Below are 17359 nucleotides of genomic sequence, written 5' to 3'. Positions count from 1 at the left end.
ATAGGGAAATGGGTGAGTTCTTCCTAAGAATTGTACACAGTTACTCCCTCTTTTGGGTGTGGCTGACTATTGTTCTTTAGATACTACGTGCTTAGTTTGTCAACTAAAATGGCTTTATATGCTTACGCACAACCTGTTTTAAAACAAGTTGATTTTAAATGTACTTTAACAGTAAATAATTACATTACAAAATAGAAAATAAAAGAATGAAACTACTTAGTTGCTATCTTTAATAACAAATCTGACTCCTTGAGTATATTTAATATAGAAACATTTTAACCACATAATTTTGAATTCTTTTTAAAAATAACGTTATTAAATAATCGGTTCCATGCGTCTTTGTAATGATCATTGAACAATAATAATTGCAGTGTTTTTATTACAAATAAAGTCTCCATGAAATGACTCCCAATGAAACTAAGAAAATAAATACAGATATCTTACAGTTTGATTTTGTGGAATAAACTCTTTTGTGTTTAGCAAATAAAAACAGTATTTTTCTCTAATATAGTTTATTATTGGATATTAGGTTTTACTTTTAGGTATATCTAATGTTGAATAAAATTATAAAAGAAAAATTGCATTTAAAAGAAAATAGAAAATCTTACATTAAACAGAATTAATGTTTTCAAAATTCACATTTCATATTCTTAAACTTTTGGTATAATTATGATAGTATTATAAGTTTATTAAGTCCTACTGTTTTATTGCTCATGCTCCATTGTAGGATATGAAACTGTGAGTATTATCATACTTACTGCACTTCTGGCATTTTCATAATCAATCCCGAGAGTGGTCATGGCTTTCACGATAGCTAGGATAGATTGCAATGTATTACTGTAAACTACTGCTTTGAACTCCATGCATTCTTGCTCACTGTAACCGTTCTTATGGATGATCCTATAATTTAAGCATGAAAAGCTTTTGTGAGTCAAACAATTGATTTTTTTAAATACTAAAACACAATAATAATTTGATTAAATAAGATTAAAGTATATATTTATTGAAAAAGGAAGAATTTTGTCCATACATATTTTTAAAAAAATTTTTAAATTTTTAACAATTTTTTAAAATTTTTATTATCATTTGGGTTTAATATAATATTTTCTTTCTGAATTGCTAATGCTAAGCATAAAGACAACTTAGGATTTGCTCTAGATAAAGCACTACTAAAAATGGGAAAATCATGAACATTTTATTTAGAAAGCTTATTTTTTTTCAAAAGAAAAAACTTCCAGATCCTCAGGACAAAGTTGCATAAGTAGTGTTGACACATGATATCAAGAGGAAAAGAAATAATTTAGTATAAAATTTATGTCTTTTCCTCTCACTTAAGACATGCTAAAAAATAGGAGTACGTGCTTTCTATTTATAGCAATAACAAAGGCATCTATTTTTTTAATGTAGGTAATTCCTGGCTTTTAAATTCCTGCAGCATTACATGTGTATGCGTGCCACTGAGTACTCAAAGCTGCAATGCCCAGACATTTAATTTGGCTGAACTCTTCTTTTCCTTCCACTAATTCAATCAGAACTCAAAAATATTACAATAGTTTTAGAAATAGATTAAAATAGATTTACCTATTAAAAGCTAACATTTTTGCATATGCTAATTTCTTTATTGCATCTTTATTATATAAAATGTTCTTGTTTCTTTCAGCTGTTTGTGTTGTTTTTTTTTTCTTCCTTATTATTTGGAAAATGCTTTGTGCTCATTAGGCATTATTTTGGATGTCATGATATTAAAGATTTGTGCTGTGTCCTTTTACCTAGAGATTTTAGCATAGGGGGAAAAAGAACACAATCTTTCACAAGATATTAAAATCTTCAAATGGGTTCTGCAGTAAAAGGAGTAGAGACAGTTCCTACATCTATTTCTACTTTTAATATCTTATTGCCAATAATTGCTGTATTTGTAATGTAAATATGGCCATGTTTATCTTGACATATTAAACAATTAAAGCAAATCGAGTAGTCAATTAAAGGCTATAGAAAATGTGGTAAAATATTTTTATGGATATTTTAGGAATAAGTTTACTAAAGAAATTCCAGTTCTTAGTCAAAAATTATTTTAATTATTAAATCAGAATGCCAAATACAAATAGGGGTCATTTAGATTTTCTTCCTGGCACAAGTACTGATCCCTTTCCTTTCTCCATTGAAAAAAGGAAACATCTCTCACAAAGCAAATGACAAAAACAGACCTTAAAAAACCCAGTTGCAGTGGGACTGGAAGTAATTTTTAGGAGCTGCACAAATGTGTTTCTGTGAAGCAGAGCTCTCTTCCTGCAAGTTAATTCCTAGCTCTGGCATTTTCTGTAGCATATTACATTATGCACTGAAGAAAATGAATAAATTAAACAAGTCCCTCTTCTCTCCCTCCCCCCCCAAAAATAGACTAGTCACTACACACATTAATTCAAATTTAACTATATTAAAAATTAACTCCTTAACCACCCTAGCTCCAATGAAGTACTTAATACCTCCAGGTGGCTAGGAGCTACCGTGGTGAAGAGTACAGCTATATAACATCTCTAATACCCTGGAACATTCTAAAATTCTGCAGCACACCAAACAAAAGTTATATTTATATATTTTTGCCAATCTTACAAAAATAGATATAATTTTGATATATTTACAAAGAAGTAATAATAGTAGTAATTACCTACCCTTTTTGCTCCAAAGTGACTTTTTAAAAAAATTAGGTGCTGGCCTGGCCACTGCGGCTCCGTGGTCGGCCATTGGCCTGCACACCAAAGGGTTAAAGGTTTGATTCCTGGTCAAGGGCACATATCAGGATTGCAGGTTCATTTCCCCCTTGGAGCGCCTATGGGAGGCAACCAATCGATGTTTCACATCGATGTCTAAATATCCTTGGGTGAGGATTAACAAGAATAAAAAATAAAATAAAATATAAAAGCAGGCGCCTATTCTTGTACATAAGGATTTCTGGTACCAAGAATTTACCAATCAGATGCTATGTTATTATGTGATATAACAAATATGATGCAGCTCTATGTTTATGGTTCATACAGGGCATTCACACTGGATAACTATTATATTGGCTGTTGTTATTTATTTTTTATTTGACAATCTAAGAGAAAAGAGGTCAGAGCCCCTGACTAAATAGTCAGGTGTTGCATGTTTTAAAAATGCTTGTTACACACCAGTGTGCCATGGCACATCTGTTGAAAATCGCAGATTTAGATTATCAATCACATTTCCCAGAGGTATTTATTTTTAAAATGGTCAAATAGATGGACAGATATTAAATAGTAAACATTTAAAATAATACATACTCACTTCATTTGTTTAACAATAGTGCTTTTTCCAGATTCTCCTGCTCCTGAAAAGAAAGATGAGAGTGTTATCAACTGATATATATACATCAAATTCATATACAGATTAAAACCTGAGACATCACTATCCCACCAGCAAATCCTTAACAGACAGCTCTCCTATGTGAAAAGCAGGATAATTTTTCTTTTAAGTCTTGAAAGGTATTAGGTGTCTACTTTACAGGATAGCAGAGGAAAATGAAACCCACTTACATTGATAGATTCAGATATAGTTTGGTTTCAAGGTAGAATCTATTCTAAAGCAAGAATTACATGTCATTAGGGGGGGAATCCCATTATTATATTTGAACATACTTTAGAAAGATTATATCTCTTGGCTTAAAGAAATGGTCCAATATTTATAGTTTCTAGTTCACTCTCATTCTCCCAGAATATCTCTGCATTTATCCTATTGGATTGAATAATAGCAACAAAAACTACATACAAAAAACTTAGAAATAACTTTTTATTTCCAGAATTATTCAAAGACTATTGTGATTGAAGAAATGGCTCTTGTCTTCATATCATATTTATGTTGCTACACAAGCACTTTTTCTTCTGTTTAAACAAAGGAAACAGAAGAGAAACAGTAAACGAATTAAAAGGCCTACAGAGGAGTTGTATTTTAAACAGTAGAATAAATACAAGGGGACTCAAGAGGACTCCTATAAGGATGTTTAAAATTATCTTATGTAATAAAAGGCCAACGACCATAATGGGATATCGACCAGAACGACCTATCGACCAGTCGCTATGAGGTGCATTGACCTCCTCGAGGTCCCTCCCCCTGCCCACAGGCTCTGATTGCTGGATGGCCAATGGGGAATCATGGAGAACCAGGATGAGTGGCAGCAGGGCGGGACTGGGGATGGGCAAGCAGGCAGAAGGCAGACAATATAAGGATGTCTGACTCATGAAAAGAGACCAAAACTAAATATTACTCGAGAGTGAAAATGATAAGAGAATTTTAAAAATATTATTATAATATAGGGTATAAATAGAATATAACCCAAACTTTTTAGTTTTTATTTTTCTATGAGTCCTAAACATGTGAGGGATAGGGTAGGAAGAGAGGGGCAAATTCAGGAAACTTCTTGAAGTTTAAAAGTTCTAGGTTTTTTTTTTTTTCAAATAATTTATTCCAAGCTACAAAAGCAAACCTGACCTCAATTTAGTTGTTCATTCACCGCAGACTTTGCCTTTTTATGTACCACAATATCCATCAACAAGAGCTGGTAAAATCTGATAGTACAGATTTGCTTACAAAATTTTAGATAGAATCACCAATAAATCTCTGAAATATTGAGGAATACTCATTATTTTATAATGATATGAAATGATATATGTTAGAATGTGCCCTTGGGTTATGACTAACATTTATCAATGGAAATATGATATTAAATATATTGACTCACTGCCTGATCTAAAGAACCAATGAGTAAATTTTTAGTCTTCTTATACTAATTTATCTATCATTTAGAGAGTCAAAATTTGATATATTACTGACAGTTCCAGAAATTGGGCCCAAGGATATTTTTATAGTCTCAATTTGCCTGTTAATTTTGGACAGATTTCAAAATAGCAAACTAAGGCAATTTAAAAATATCCCAGGAAAAATCCAAAAATTAGAAAAACTAATATACATAGAAATATGTTTTTGTTATCATGGCAGTCAACTGCCTTATTTTACCAAGTCTGTTATGATTTTTAAAAAAAGATATTTTGATTGATCTTTAGAGAGAAAGGAAGGAAGAAAGAGAGAGAGAAACATTGGTATGAGAGCTAGACATAGATTGGCTGCCTCTTGCATGCCCCCCACCAGGGATGGAAATTGAACAAAAAAAAATGGATGTTAGAGTCATTCTTCAACAAGTAATAGTTATGCCCTGTTATGAGGCCTCCAAGAAAGAGTACAAACTGAAAAATACTAAGGTCCAAAGACAAACCTTGGTCTTAAATGAAAATGAAATACTACTACTATCTTAAAACTGGTAGGAGTAGATGATACATCAGTACCATGTACCTGGGTAACCATCTAGGCTAGGGGTGTCGAACTCAATCAGAGAAGGGGCCAAAATCTAAAATCCAGCCTAAATCGCGGGCCGAATGGTTTACTGAACAGTCATAAACTGTCATTGTGATGGAAACGCAGCGGAGTGCAGTGATGACAGCACGGTGCGGGCCACATTGCAAGGCCTGGAGGGACGGATTTGGCCCGCGGGCCTTGTGTTTGACACATGTGATCTAGGCTGAGGTGGGGGGGAGGAAGTTCTGGATGACAGTAAAGCTGGGAATGTAGACACAGCTGCCTGATGGAGTAATTTAGTAGAAAAGTAGGAACAAGTAAAATGATTTATTGGCCCACATAAAGTTGAAAACAGCAACTTGTCAGCCAAGAAACTGAAAATGACCTGTCATTTTATACTACAACACTTGGAAATGGAGGGAATTAGGACTTTAGCTGAGAGGGGTGATAGATCAGCCGGTAGGGCTGAAAAGTTATTAAATAGCATCACTGTGGAGAAAATTATTGGAAATAGTGTCATAGAACAATGGTAAATGGAGAGCCTTAGAGGGGGCATGCAGGGTTGAAGTTATGTTGTCAATTAAGGTAAAAGATTAAGGGGACAGAGTATTTCAGAATTTTAGGAAGAACATCGCTAATAAAGGTGACTTTGATTGTAGGATAACATAATACAATCAAAGAACTAATTCACAAAATGTGGAAAAGTATGAGAGAGAATCAATATATATAAAAGCCAAATGACCAGAATGATGGACCAACTGGAATGATCAGAACTACTGGTCACTATTACTTACACTGTGGCAGCCTCTACTCCTGGCGGGCCTGGCACTCAATCAGCCCCCCCCACACACACACCCGATTGGGGGCGGGGCCAGCTGGCCAACCACCTGCAGCCCTCCTCCACTGGGCCATTCCCATCCCCAAACAGCCCCCCCCATTAGGGGTGGGGCTGGCCAACCTCCCACATCCCCTTTTCCCACAGGCCCAACATGATGGGTCCTATTGGGGTGTGCTGGCCGGACCCCACCTGTGCATGAATTTGTTCACCAGACCTCCAGTAGAATATAAAATAATGGTCAGAGAGTGACATGTCCAGATATATTAAAGGGGGGACAATTCTAAATAGCAAATTTATTCTATTTGAATATAAAACATTGAGGCTGGAATTAAATCCATGACTTCTACTTTGTTAGCATTGGGATCTAATAAATAAAATGAATATCATTATACTTTGATGAGTCTCACCCTCAGTTTTATCTTGAATCCTATTTCTCTGGGTTCAAAATCTTTTTGATGTATTTATGAGTCAGTATTTGGAGGAAGCTTAAATAGGAGATGGGTTCTGAATTTAAGTCTAAAATCTTAAATGGAAGCATATTTTATTTTATGTAGAACATGGGGTCTCTACACAAGTAAAGGTTTCACTGCCCTCCTTTTCTCCTAACAGTTTGGAAGGGTATAAAACTTTTGGTTAACTGTTCATATTGTCAAATGATTTAAAAAGTACATATTCTTCAATCAATACTTCGGGGTTTGAATGAAAAAGTAAATATAAAAATGTTCTATAATATTACTATATGAAAAGGTTCTATTAAATTGTAGTTAACATGAGTCATTCCTACAGAGACAGTATTTTTAATCTCATTAGCAAATATCATCATTTGGCTAAAATATGGAATATCTTAATAAATGGTTTACATATTTTATGTGAGAAACTTGTGAGTCAATGTTTAAGCTGTCCTGATTATTAGAGATAAATTAATCTAAAACAAGCAACCAAATACATGCAAAACATTTGCCTAAGTGCTTTTTGCCTATTGGGAAAAAGGGACATTATAGTAAGCTATTAGATGCTGCCATCTGCCATTCTTTCTTTTTTTAAAAAATATTTTTATTGATTTTCAGAGAAGAAGGGAAGGAGGGGGGAGAAATATCAATCATGAGAGAGAAGCATTTACTGGCTGCCTCCCACAAAACCTCCTCCACCCTGGGGATAGAGTTCTCAACCTGAGCATGTGCCCTGACCAGGAATCGAACCGTAATCTCCTGATTCATAGTTCCATGCTCAACCACTGAGCCACACTGACCGAGTCAAAATATACATTTTTTTAGTAAGTGCAACCTTCTGGAAATTTTGAAAATATTGATTAACTTAGCTAATGTAAGCTCATTTAAAGTAGATTCTTAAAAACCTTTAGACTCCATATAGGTTTATGTTTCTAAGAGCCAGAAAGTTGGAAAGATATTTTAAAATAATAAAACTCAGATGCCAGCATTGAAAAAATACAGTGTGGTATTGACAATATAAACACATAAAAAAATAAAGAGGCAAAGGTGTTAGACCTGAAAGGGGGCGGGGGGGAAATCACACTAACAATGTTTGTAGGAATGCTTGGCTTTCCCTCTCACCTTTTCTTTACTTTTTCTCTGTCCATATTACTTTCACTCTTGACCAAAGCCTCTTAGAATACTTTGGAGTTTTGGGGAAAGTATGTTTGCTGGTTTCATTAGAGCTGGCCCCAACATCCTTTAAGTGACCAGCCTGTAGGTGGTTACTTGCCAATGACGTGGACTGGTGTGCAGCCACTGCACCTGTGCGTGAAGGAGAGACTATGTCCTTTCCTTTGAGGAACAAACGCTGGGAGTCCCACAGCTGGCTTCTGAGACACTTGCCACTGGGAGCAAAAGGTCACTTTATAAAAGAGAGACTATTATGCTAAGCAACATGTATCATTCAGTAAAAGCTAAACGCTATGTCATGTCACTCACATGTGGAATATAAAACTGGAACTCATAGTTAGGCAACAGTGTGGTGGTCTCCAGAGGAAGGGGCTGGGAGGGTGGTAAAGGATATAGGGGGCCACATATATGGTTATGGCAGCTGATTTGACTTTGAGTGTGGGCACCCAATGCAGTATACAATTCAAGTATCATCGGAATGTCTACTTGAAACCTATTAACCAATGCCACTCCAATAAGTTCAATAAAGTATGAGGACCTTTGGTGTGGAATTTCACAATTCTGAAATAAAATCCTTTTTTGTGTAACTAGAAGCAGGAGGAACATACAACTATAATTAAATTAAAGCTCTTGTTTTCGTATCCTTTTATAGTTCTTTATTTTTAGTTCAGAAACGTATTTCTCTTCCAGTGATCAGGTGAGTCTTTTAATGTTTAGAAAAATGTGTGGCATGTAGGTTATTTTTTTATCTTTCAATTCATCAAAAAAATGATTGAATTTATAGCTGTGGTAAAATATTGTGCTGAGTTTTAAGGGAATGAAAAGACAGAAGAGACCTAATTCCTTACCTGAATGAATATATAAATATCCTGAAAGGATTTAAATGGAGCATATTTTAGACAATATCACAGTGTGTGTTCAGAAGCCTGAATAATGTTATTAATATAATGTTAAGTACCTTCTCATTACTCTTTAAATAACTTCAGACTAATTGGTTTTAGCAGCACAATTAAATAACATTAACTTGAATATCAAACAATGTATTTCTGTTCAAACAAAATAACATAAACCTTTATAACTTGCAATTAAAGGATTGTTTTCAGTATTAAAAAGCAGGCATTGAGCTATGATAGGAAGCAATAAAATAATAAATGTATATGAGTTTTCTCTTAATTATAATAAATTGTATTATTGACAGAGAAATTGAGTAATCTACTATTTCCTCTCTACTTAATAAAAACGTAATAAAATAGTAAATAAAAATGAGTAAATATATACAAAGTGCACATAAAGTTTATTTGTTTCCACATTTTCATAATAAATATCCCATAAGGTAATACACTTAAAATTAAACTTCAGGAAAGTAAATGCAACACAATTGAAGAAAACATCAGGGGTCCGAAAGCAAAAGGATTTAAAAGATTACCTAATAACAACAACTTTACAGTTCTTGCATCTCGCTCAGCATCTTCCTGAAGCTTTTTCTCCAGTTCTTTTGACCTTTTGGCTGACTCCTTACTCTCTGAACTAATTCCGCTTCCCATCACGTCGGATTATTTGCTCAAACTTTTCCAGATGTAGAGCACAGCTCTGGTTTGAGTGTAGGATGCAAAGGAGTTCTCTGCTAAAGTACCCAACAGACCATTCTCTCAACGCTCAAAGATTCTACTTTGACTAAAGAGATGCTTTCTGAGCTGTCACCTGACCTAAGGGCGTCACCTGATCAAATTAAATGGCTATTTCTGGTTCATCTTTAAAAATCTGTTAATCTTCCTTAGACAATGGCATATGATAATGTAGAAAGTTGTCAAAATCTCTATACTTAAAGATAATATGCAATGAGCATCTCAAACAAAATGTTTTACCCTAATAGGCAATATTTATTACTGTAATTTTAATCTCTGATAACTAAACAACAAGCTTGCATCTTATCTTCAGATATTTGAGTCTCCAAATTCTTCATAATTAATTTAATATTACAATCAGGCTATTTATATTCATTCATCCAAATTTATAGTCTCATTGTGACTAGATGATGACACAACATTATTGAAAATCTCAGCATCTGTTGATTAACTAGAAAACAACTTTAAGAGATGGAAAAGATGTAGTTCTTATAGTTACACATATGATTGTATTGTTACATAGAATTCAACACACAGTGCTCTTAAATTATTGATTTCAGTCTCACAGGATGCATCTCCATAAATTGAGCTTTTACTGCTCCCGAGAAAGTCAATCCATCAACTTTAATTGAGGACCCACTTGGTGTAGACACGGAACTGTGTTCAATTTCGGTAGTGCATTGACTCCTTGGGGCCATTAAGCGACAGCTGTTGTTCTGGAAGGACTTTTATTGATTTGGTATAAAGGGAATAAAAAGCAACGTTCTTTGAAACAGTAGGTAATTTGGTTCTTTCTGGGGGAAAAAAAAAAAGAGTAAATACATCTAAATATGTTCCATGCCTTTCAACCACCACCATCGGTACCAAGTACTTCTTGAAGCTCTGCAAGCTTGGGCACAGAGATTATGTTGTGTAATTTTTTTTTGTTGTTGTTTATTTGAAACATAAAGTTCTTGTTAGATAGTGAATCAATATTTTCCTTAGAAATAGACATGGCTACTTGTGACAGCAAATTATTCAATTTGGGATTTGTGAACGTGCCTAACCAGAAAATGCTAGAATATAGTTAGTCCATTACCATGTCAGTGCTGTTCTTCTTGAGGATCACGTACAAAGTTTGAACAGGTGGGGTTTTGCATATTCATACAAGAAGGAAATAGGCTGCCAAATTAAATACATACCCCTGCTTTGTTTGCTTCTCATAAAAAATATTAAGTTGCAGATACAAAAGCATAATCAAAACTTTATGAATTTTATCCCTACAAGGTCATGTCATGATAATACAGTGCTGTGGAAAGGTAGGTATGCAAGGATTTGTGCAAATGATGTAGCATTGCTTTTACAATGCAAAGGGCCTGCTCCTGAGGAACCAAATTTCCACTGACTAGTTTATTTATACTCACCCATGAATAGCGTTTATTCTGATAGCAACACAAAAGAACACAAACATTGGAATAAATCTCTTTGTTGCCTATTGTTCTTATATCAAGATTAAATACACTTTAGTATCTTGAGTGCACAGATTCTTGGATGTTCCAGAGCAATTATGAATTGTCTAGATAGTTTCTATAATTTTATTTCAAATAAATATACCCCATAGCTTTTTGGTGGGGACATACCCTGGATTTGAAAGGGTATGGGTTTTACTAAGGCTCCTAAGAGAGTGACTGGCTAAAACTGACCAAGTTTTTTTTTAGGAGTAGAAGTGTGTGCTTTTTTTTCCCATCATATAAAATTATGAATTTCCACTTTTTGGTGTATCCTAGAATCATTCATCATTAACATTATGAGATTATGATGTGATTTTTTTCATCAATGACTAAACATTCTTTGCAAAAATATTATATCAAGATGCATTGATATTTAGGGGAGGGGGTTTGGGTGAACCAGAGAGGAAAGGAAGGTTCCCTTCTCAGCCCTTTCCCCTGGGTGCCTGGGACACAGCTTCACTAATACGCTGGAGTTTTTAGTCCATGATGCTTCACTTAGGATTACAGCTTTTTAGACTTAATCAAATGATAAAAGTAAAATAATAAATTTCACTAGAGTGGTGACAATATTCTTATTAACTTGGACGTCCTCCAGATTATTTTGCACAATGTTAAAAAAATGATTTCTTGCTAATGAATTGATAGAGACTTAGGGTCTCCTCTTCTTGTTGTTTTATGCTGAGGTGACAATATGGTTAGGCATTCTTCCCAAGGTTCAATGTCATAATTGGTCTCTTGCAATAACCTAGAAATTTTAGATTGATTAAAAAAATTCAGTGAAGTCCAATGTTAGTCTGAAATAATGTCAATAAATACAATTACAACTGTTAGCTCAACATTCACACTTTTTTATCAGCCTTAAAAATGACACCAGCACATTCCCTTTCTATCTTTAAATCTTGTTGTATACTGAGGAAAAATGGACAGAAGATGACAATAGGAAATAAGATGCTTTTTATTTTATTTATTTATTTTTTAAATATATTTTATTTATTTATTTATTTTTTTTACAGAAAGGAAGAGAGAGGGATAGAGAGCTAGAAACATCGATGAGAGAGAGAGACATCTATCAGCTGCCTCTTGCACACACTACTGGGGATGTGCCCACAACCAAGGTACATGCCCTTGACCGGAATCAAACCTGAGACCTTTCAGTCCGCAGGCCAATGCTCTATCCACTGAGGCAAACCGGTTTTGGCATGAGATGTTTTTTATTCAGGGAAACATATGGCCATAAATTTTATTTTAGAAGATAAGCAACTATCACAGACACTGTCATGTTAGAGTTCCATATATTAACCAGCTAAAACAGATACATTGCTCTGTGTGTTTGCACACTCACACTTGGAAGCACAACCCACACACACCCACAGAAAGCAGGAGACATTATATTGGAACATTGTGATTTTTTTTTTTTAAGAATAATTATTGAAAATGACTTCTAAGAACCTTGTTGGATTTTCTTTTTAAAATCTCAGCATCGCCTGATTTGGAATATCTTCTTTTGGGACCAGGCTGTGCAAGAAAGAAAAATGGATTTAAAGTAAAATACAGAGGAAGAGCCCTCAGCTCTAAAGGTCACTGAAAACCCACAAGCCTGGTGGCATGAGTAATTTTTCCTCTTGCTATTTTGGGTCAAGGTCTCTGCGGAACTTTCAGAAGACATTCGCTTTTGAAAACTTTGAATAATCACTATTTCAAATTTATTACTCAATACCTCGCTTGCAGTGACATGCAGTTATTTCCCATCTGCTTTTACTATGGAGATTTTAACCCATGCTTTTGCAGATGTCTCTTTTGTCAGAATAACTTGGGCTTCTGCAGTTATCAAACTGGATTTCCCCTGAGCAAGTGACGTGTGGCTGACTACAAGGAGTGTCTCCAAAGGCTCAATTTTCTTCTGGAAATTATCAATACAGGCTGCTATCTGTATTCGTCTTTATTTTGTTTTCATATCTTATAGGAATTGTTTACTCCAAGCCTTGGGTCCCTGGGTAGTTTGAATCCTAGCTGCCTTAGCAATGACTTTTATCCTTGCATATTCCCATGGAAGTTGCGGCAAACCTTCTCTCTTTTGCTAATGGTGCTCACATGTGCACTTCTGGGAGCTCTGTGCATGGTTTTTCCTCCAGATAGTTCATGTCTTTGGGGACTTCTGAGAGAAGTCTTTTAATCTTGAGGGAATAGGACCAACAAAACTTGCCATTTCAAACGAGCACATTCAGATAGTGCAATAAGTTTACAAGGCCAATACTAAGCAGCTCTTATATCTTAAGAGGTGACACGAATGTGTATATTTATTCATTGGAGTTGAATATTTCCGCTTTACTTATGCCACATACTCTTCTTTATGAATAAGCATATAATTATGTATAATGATTTTTGGAAATAAAAATATGTTATAAGCCTAACTGACAAAGACGATGAGAGTCAGAATTATTTCCCAAGAGGCCTCTTCTTGGCCCAAACTCTGTTTCTTTCAAGATTTTTTATATGTCCCTTTAATACAGCATTTCCACTACATGTTCCCTTAATCTTATTTCTCAGTAATTTAAGTCCTAATTATTGCAACCACTTCCTACTTTGTTTTCCTGATTCTGGTCTCTGCCCTATCCCAGTCTAACCTGTATTGCCAGGTTAAATTCTATAAATTCTCTAAAATCCAAATTTTATTATTATAATTTTCTTAATGAAAGTGCACGCGCGCGCGCACACACACACACACACCCACACACACACACACACACACACACACACACAGAGAGAGAGAGAGAGAGAGAGAGAGAGAGAGAGAGACAGACAGAGAGAGAGAGAGAGAGAGAGAGAGAGAGAGAGAGAGAGAGAGAGAGAGAGAAAGATAGAGAGAGAAAGAGAGAAAACTCCTTATTCTTTACTGAGATCTGTCTTAGTACTGCTGCCATACTCTCATTAATCTAGTTAGCAGAACCCAACAACGCAGATATATTTCCCGTTACTTCTCCTAACACATTCTCTAATTTAGCTCCACTATTATTTTTTTCCTAATTAGGTTGTCCCAATTATCTTTCACTTTGTGTTTTTATTTTCTTCACTAAGAATATCTTCTTCTTCCATGGCTGACTTTTCCCATAGTGCCCCTTCTTTAAGAAAGAACCTAATATATTGTATATGTTCTCCATTGTGCTCCACATCTACAGCCACCCATTGGGTGATTCCTTACTTTCCCAATTCCTAAGAGGAATGTTCTTCCAGTGGATTTGTCCTTCCTCATTCAATGGTCAGGATACTGTTCGGTAATTGTGCTCTCTGGTTCTTCTCTACTGTGTGCTGACTCTTCCCTGAGAAAGAGAAGAAAATAATGTTTATTTAAATAATTTACACAGAAGAAAATAGTGTTTATTGAAATAATTAGTGAATAGTGAGTGATCAATAAATATATGTTTGACAGCATTTTGCTCCACCTTGAAAATACATAACTCTGCTTCCCAAATGATTGCAAGTATGAAATATTACCTCTAGAATTGCATTAATTCACTTATTCATCATTTGATATATTCAACAATTGTTATGAACCAAAAATTAAAGATTCAACAATGAATAAAATAGTCAGATATCATCTCTCAAATATTTAAATTCTATAGTGCATGAATATGTACAGGATTCACACAGACAATAAACATAATAAATATTTAAAATTCATAGAATTTAAATGGTGATGTTAAGAAAAAAAAACAAAAACAGAATGGTCATAAAGAGTATGGTGTGGTGGAGAGCATAAGAGATTACAATTTTATATAACACTAGAGGCCTAGTGCATGAAGTTCTTTCACAGATAGGATCTCTAGTCCTGGCTGGCAATCAGGGTCAATCGGGACCTTCCTTCCCCCAGATGCCAGCTGCCAGCCAGGGCCTTCCTTCATTTCATACCGGCCCCTGCTGGTCAGCTCATGCTATAGCAAGTGGTTGAAATCCTGGTTGGTCAAACTCTTGAAGAAGCAATTTGCTTGTTAGCATTTCATTATATAGCACTAGTAGCCCATCGTGCAACATCACATGCAGTAGGCTGCTCGCTGCTTCCATGGGGGCTGTGTGGCTTCCGGGGGAGCCAGGAAGGATTCATGCTGCTTCTGTGGGAAGTGGGCCCGCTGTCTCCTTCCTGGGCCTTCTTGGCTGCAGAGGATGCAGGCTGGCTCCCATGTCCCTGTCCCTGTCTGCTCTGCCTTGGAAATATATAATGCTGAGCCAGGCACAGCAATGAAGCAAGATTTCACCAGGCTGCTCATGCTGCCCACTCTCAGTTGCCACCGCCCAGGGACTAGGGGCCTCTGGCAGGGCGGAGAAGACTGTGTGCCACCATCTTGTGACTGTGAGTGCCACTATCTTTGTGATGGAGTGATGGTTAATTTGCATATTACCATTTTATTAGATAGGATGTTCAGGGAAAAAAGAAATAAGAAGGTCATAATTTTAAATTGAGTTCCATGAAATTGAGTTTAAGATAAAAAAAAGTGTCCTTTGGAACAACCCATATAAATGACTGAAGGAAGAAATACTGGCAGAAGGAGAAATTGGGAAATTGGATTGTAATGTAGTTGCAACAGAAAATTAGGCAATCCTATGAGAGATCCCAAGCTGAGATGTTCATATATATATAGGCTGAAATGAACAACTGGACCCATATATCCCCTTGAAGGATCATAATAGCTGGGGAATATCAGAAGATTCCACTTGATATGATTCACTATCATAACTCACTGTATAAGTAAAAAGAGTGATTGTGGGGATTCTGCCCAAATGCCATGTATTTTCATTCCAATTATACACTCAGGGACTTGAGAAATGACTACTCTCTGGGTCTGTGAATCCACTGGCCCCACTGTAACCTTGATATAGTCCAGGGCACCATTTATTATCTGGCAATCATATGCCTCTACCGTAATATGAGGGCCATGATGTTACTGCTGGTTCCCAAGTATCAAGGTCCACTCAGTTCTCATAAAATACCTTTAGTAAATCTTCACTGTATGTATTTGTCTTAGTTGCAAATTTCTCCTTTGTGAGCAACTTTCAGTAATTGGGTTATGGCTTGAGAAATAGCTTAGGTCTGAAAGTAGGACAAGGGATCATGATATTTTTTGACATTCCCTTCCTAATTATTACACTTGAATTTTCTGGTTAAGTTGAGCAATACTCATATTGCCTACTCATTTATTTTGGCTTTAGAAACACTTTATTTTATTAACTATTAGGGGCCTGGTGCACAAAATTTATGATGGGGTTGGAGGATGGTCCCTCAGCCCAACCTGCACCCTCTCCAATCTGGAATCCCTCAGGGGATGTCCTACAGATGGCTTAGGCCATCTCCCCATGATTCTGTGCTCTCTGTGGACCTGCCTGCTTGACACCACCATAGGCCCTGGTATTGCTCTCTGTGAGGGCCCTGCTGGGGGGGCCCTCACAGAGAGCAATACCAGGGCCTATGGTATTGCTGTTTGCCCCTCACTACTGCAGGGCAGGAACATCTGCCACATTGCCATGGTGACATGGTGGATGTACCTGCCTCACCCTCGGCTGCTCCATAACTGCAAGGCAGGAAGTTGCTCCAGGACCCCGGCTGCTTTGGGCCTACAGGCTCAGAGTGGCCTTGGTCCCAAGGATTCCTGTCCTCAAGATGCAAGCCACTTGGCACCAGTATATGCACAAGCAGCCACTTCACCCCTAGCCGCTCCGCGCCTGTGTATACAAATTAACCCATCATCTTTGTTGGATTAATTTGCATACTCACTCCTGATTGGCTGGTGGGTGTCATGGAGGCATGGTTCATTTACATGTTTCTCTTTTATTCATGTAGATTTCCATAGGTCTCTGCACATCAGGTTTTCTTAGCTATCACTTTTACTGTGACTATCATTACAATGTTATACCTACTTTGGTTCTCATAATTAGATGCTGGCACTTGATCTCTATTATTTTGCATTATTATTTCCATTGCTTTGAGGAAACCTAGGTCTCTAACTGCATTTTCCATCGTTAACCCCTGCCTATAAAACTGTCTTAATAATACTGAAATCCTCCCTCACTAGTACATTTCTTATCATTTTGATACATGGAAAGCTATGTGGTCATTTTCAAAAGTCTGATTGGTTTCTCAATCTAGGATGCCAACTTATCTCAGCCTTTTGTTACCTTTGTCTACCATTTGTCATGGAACAATTCTATAGCCAGGTTTTCAAGAGCTATCCTAGAAAACATGTTAACACAATTTCCCAGGGAATTGGCACCCTGTAATACAGGAAGGGACTATCCTATAATACCTCTACTTTATTCATCTTTATGTTCCACCTTTCTTTGTTCGAGCACTATCCTATATAATAAAGAGGTACTATGCAAATTAACCATCACTTCAACACACAAGATGGCCACCTCCATGTGGACACAATA

At 36.1% G+C, this 17359-nt stretch overlaps 1 protein-coding gene across 1 annotated transcript in view; it reads right to left on the bottom strand.

The window, feature by feature from the left end:
* Positions 1–9491, bottom strand: part of GNAT3 (G protein subunit alpha transducin 3) — a 33823-nt gene extending 24332 nt beyond the window's left edge. Inside the window, exons 1-3 of the mRNA XM_036424384.2 lie at positions 9251–9491; positions 3304–3346; positions 759–900 (exon numbers count right to left, since the gene is read on the bottom strand). Coding sequence (XP_036280277.1) covers positions 759–900; positions 3304–3346; positions 9251–9368 — 303 coding nt within the window. The 5' untranslated portion in view covers positions 9369–9491. The remainder of the gene's footprint in view (positions 1–758; positions 901–3303; positions 3347–9250) is intronic.
* Positions 9492–17359: the final 7868 nt, after the last annotated feature.

This window comes from Pipistrellus kuhlii, unplaced genomic scaffold (assembly GCF_014108245.1).
Source record: "Pipistrellus kuhlii isolate mPipKuh1 unplaced genomic scaffold, mPipKuh1.p scaffold_m20_p_10, whole genome shotgun sequence".
In the NCBI taxonomy this organism is placed as follows: Eukaryota; Metazoa; Chordata; class Mammalia; order Chiroptera; family Vespertilionidae; genus Pipistrellus; species Pipistrellus kuhlii.
Note: the sequence above shows the minus strand (reverse complement) of the source record. Positions and strands in the feature narration are given on the sequence as shown.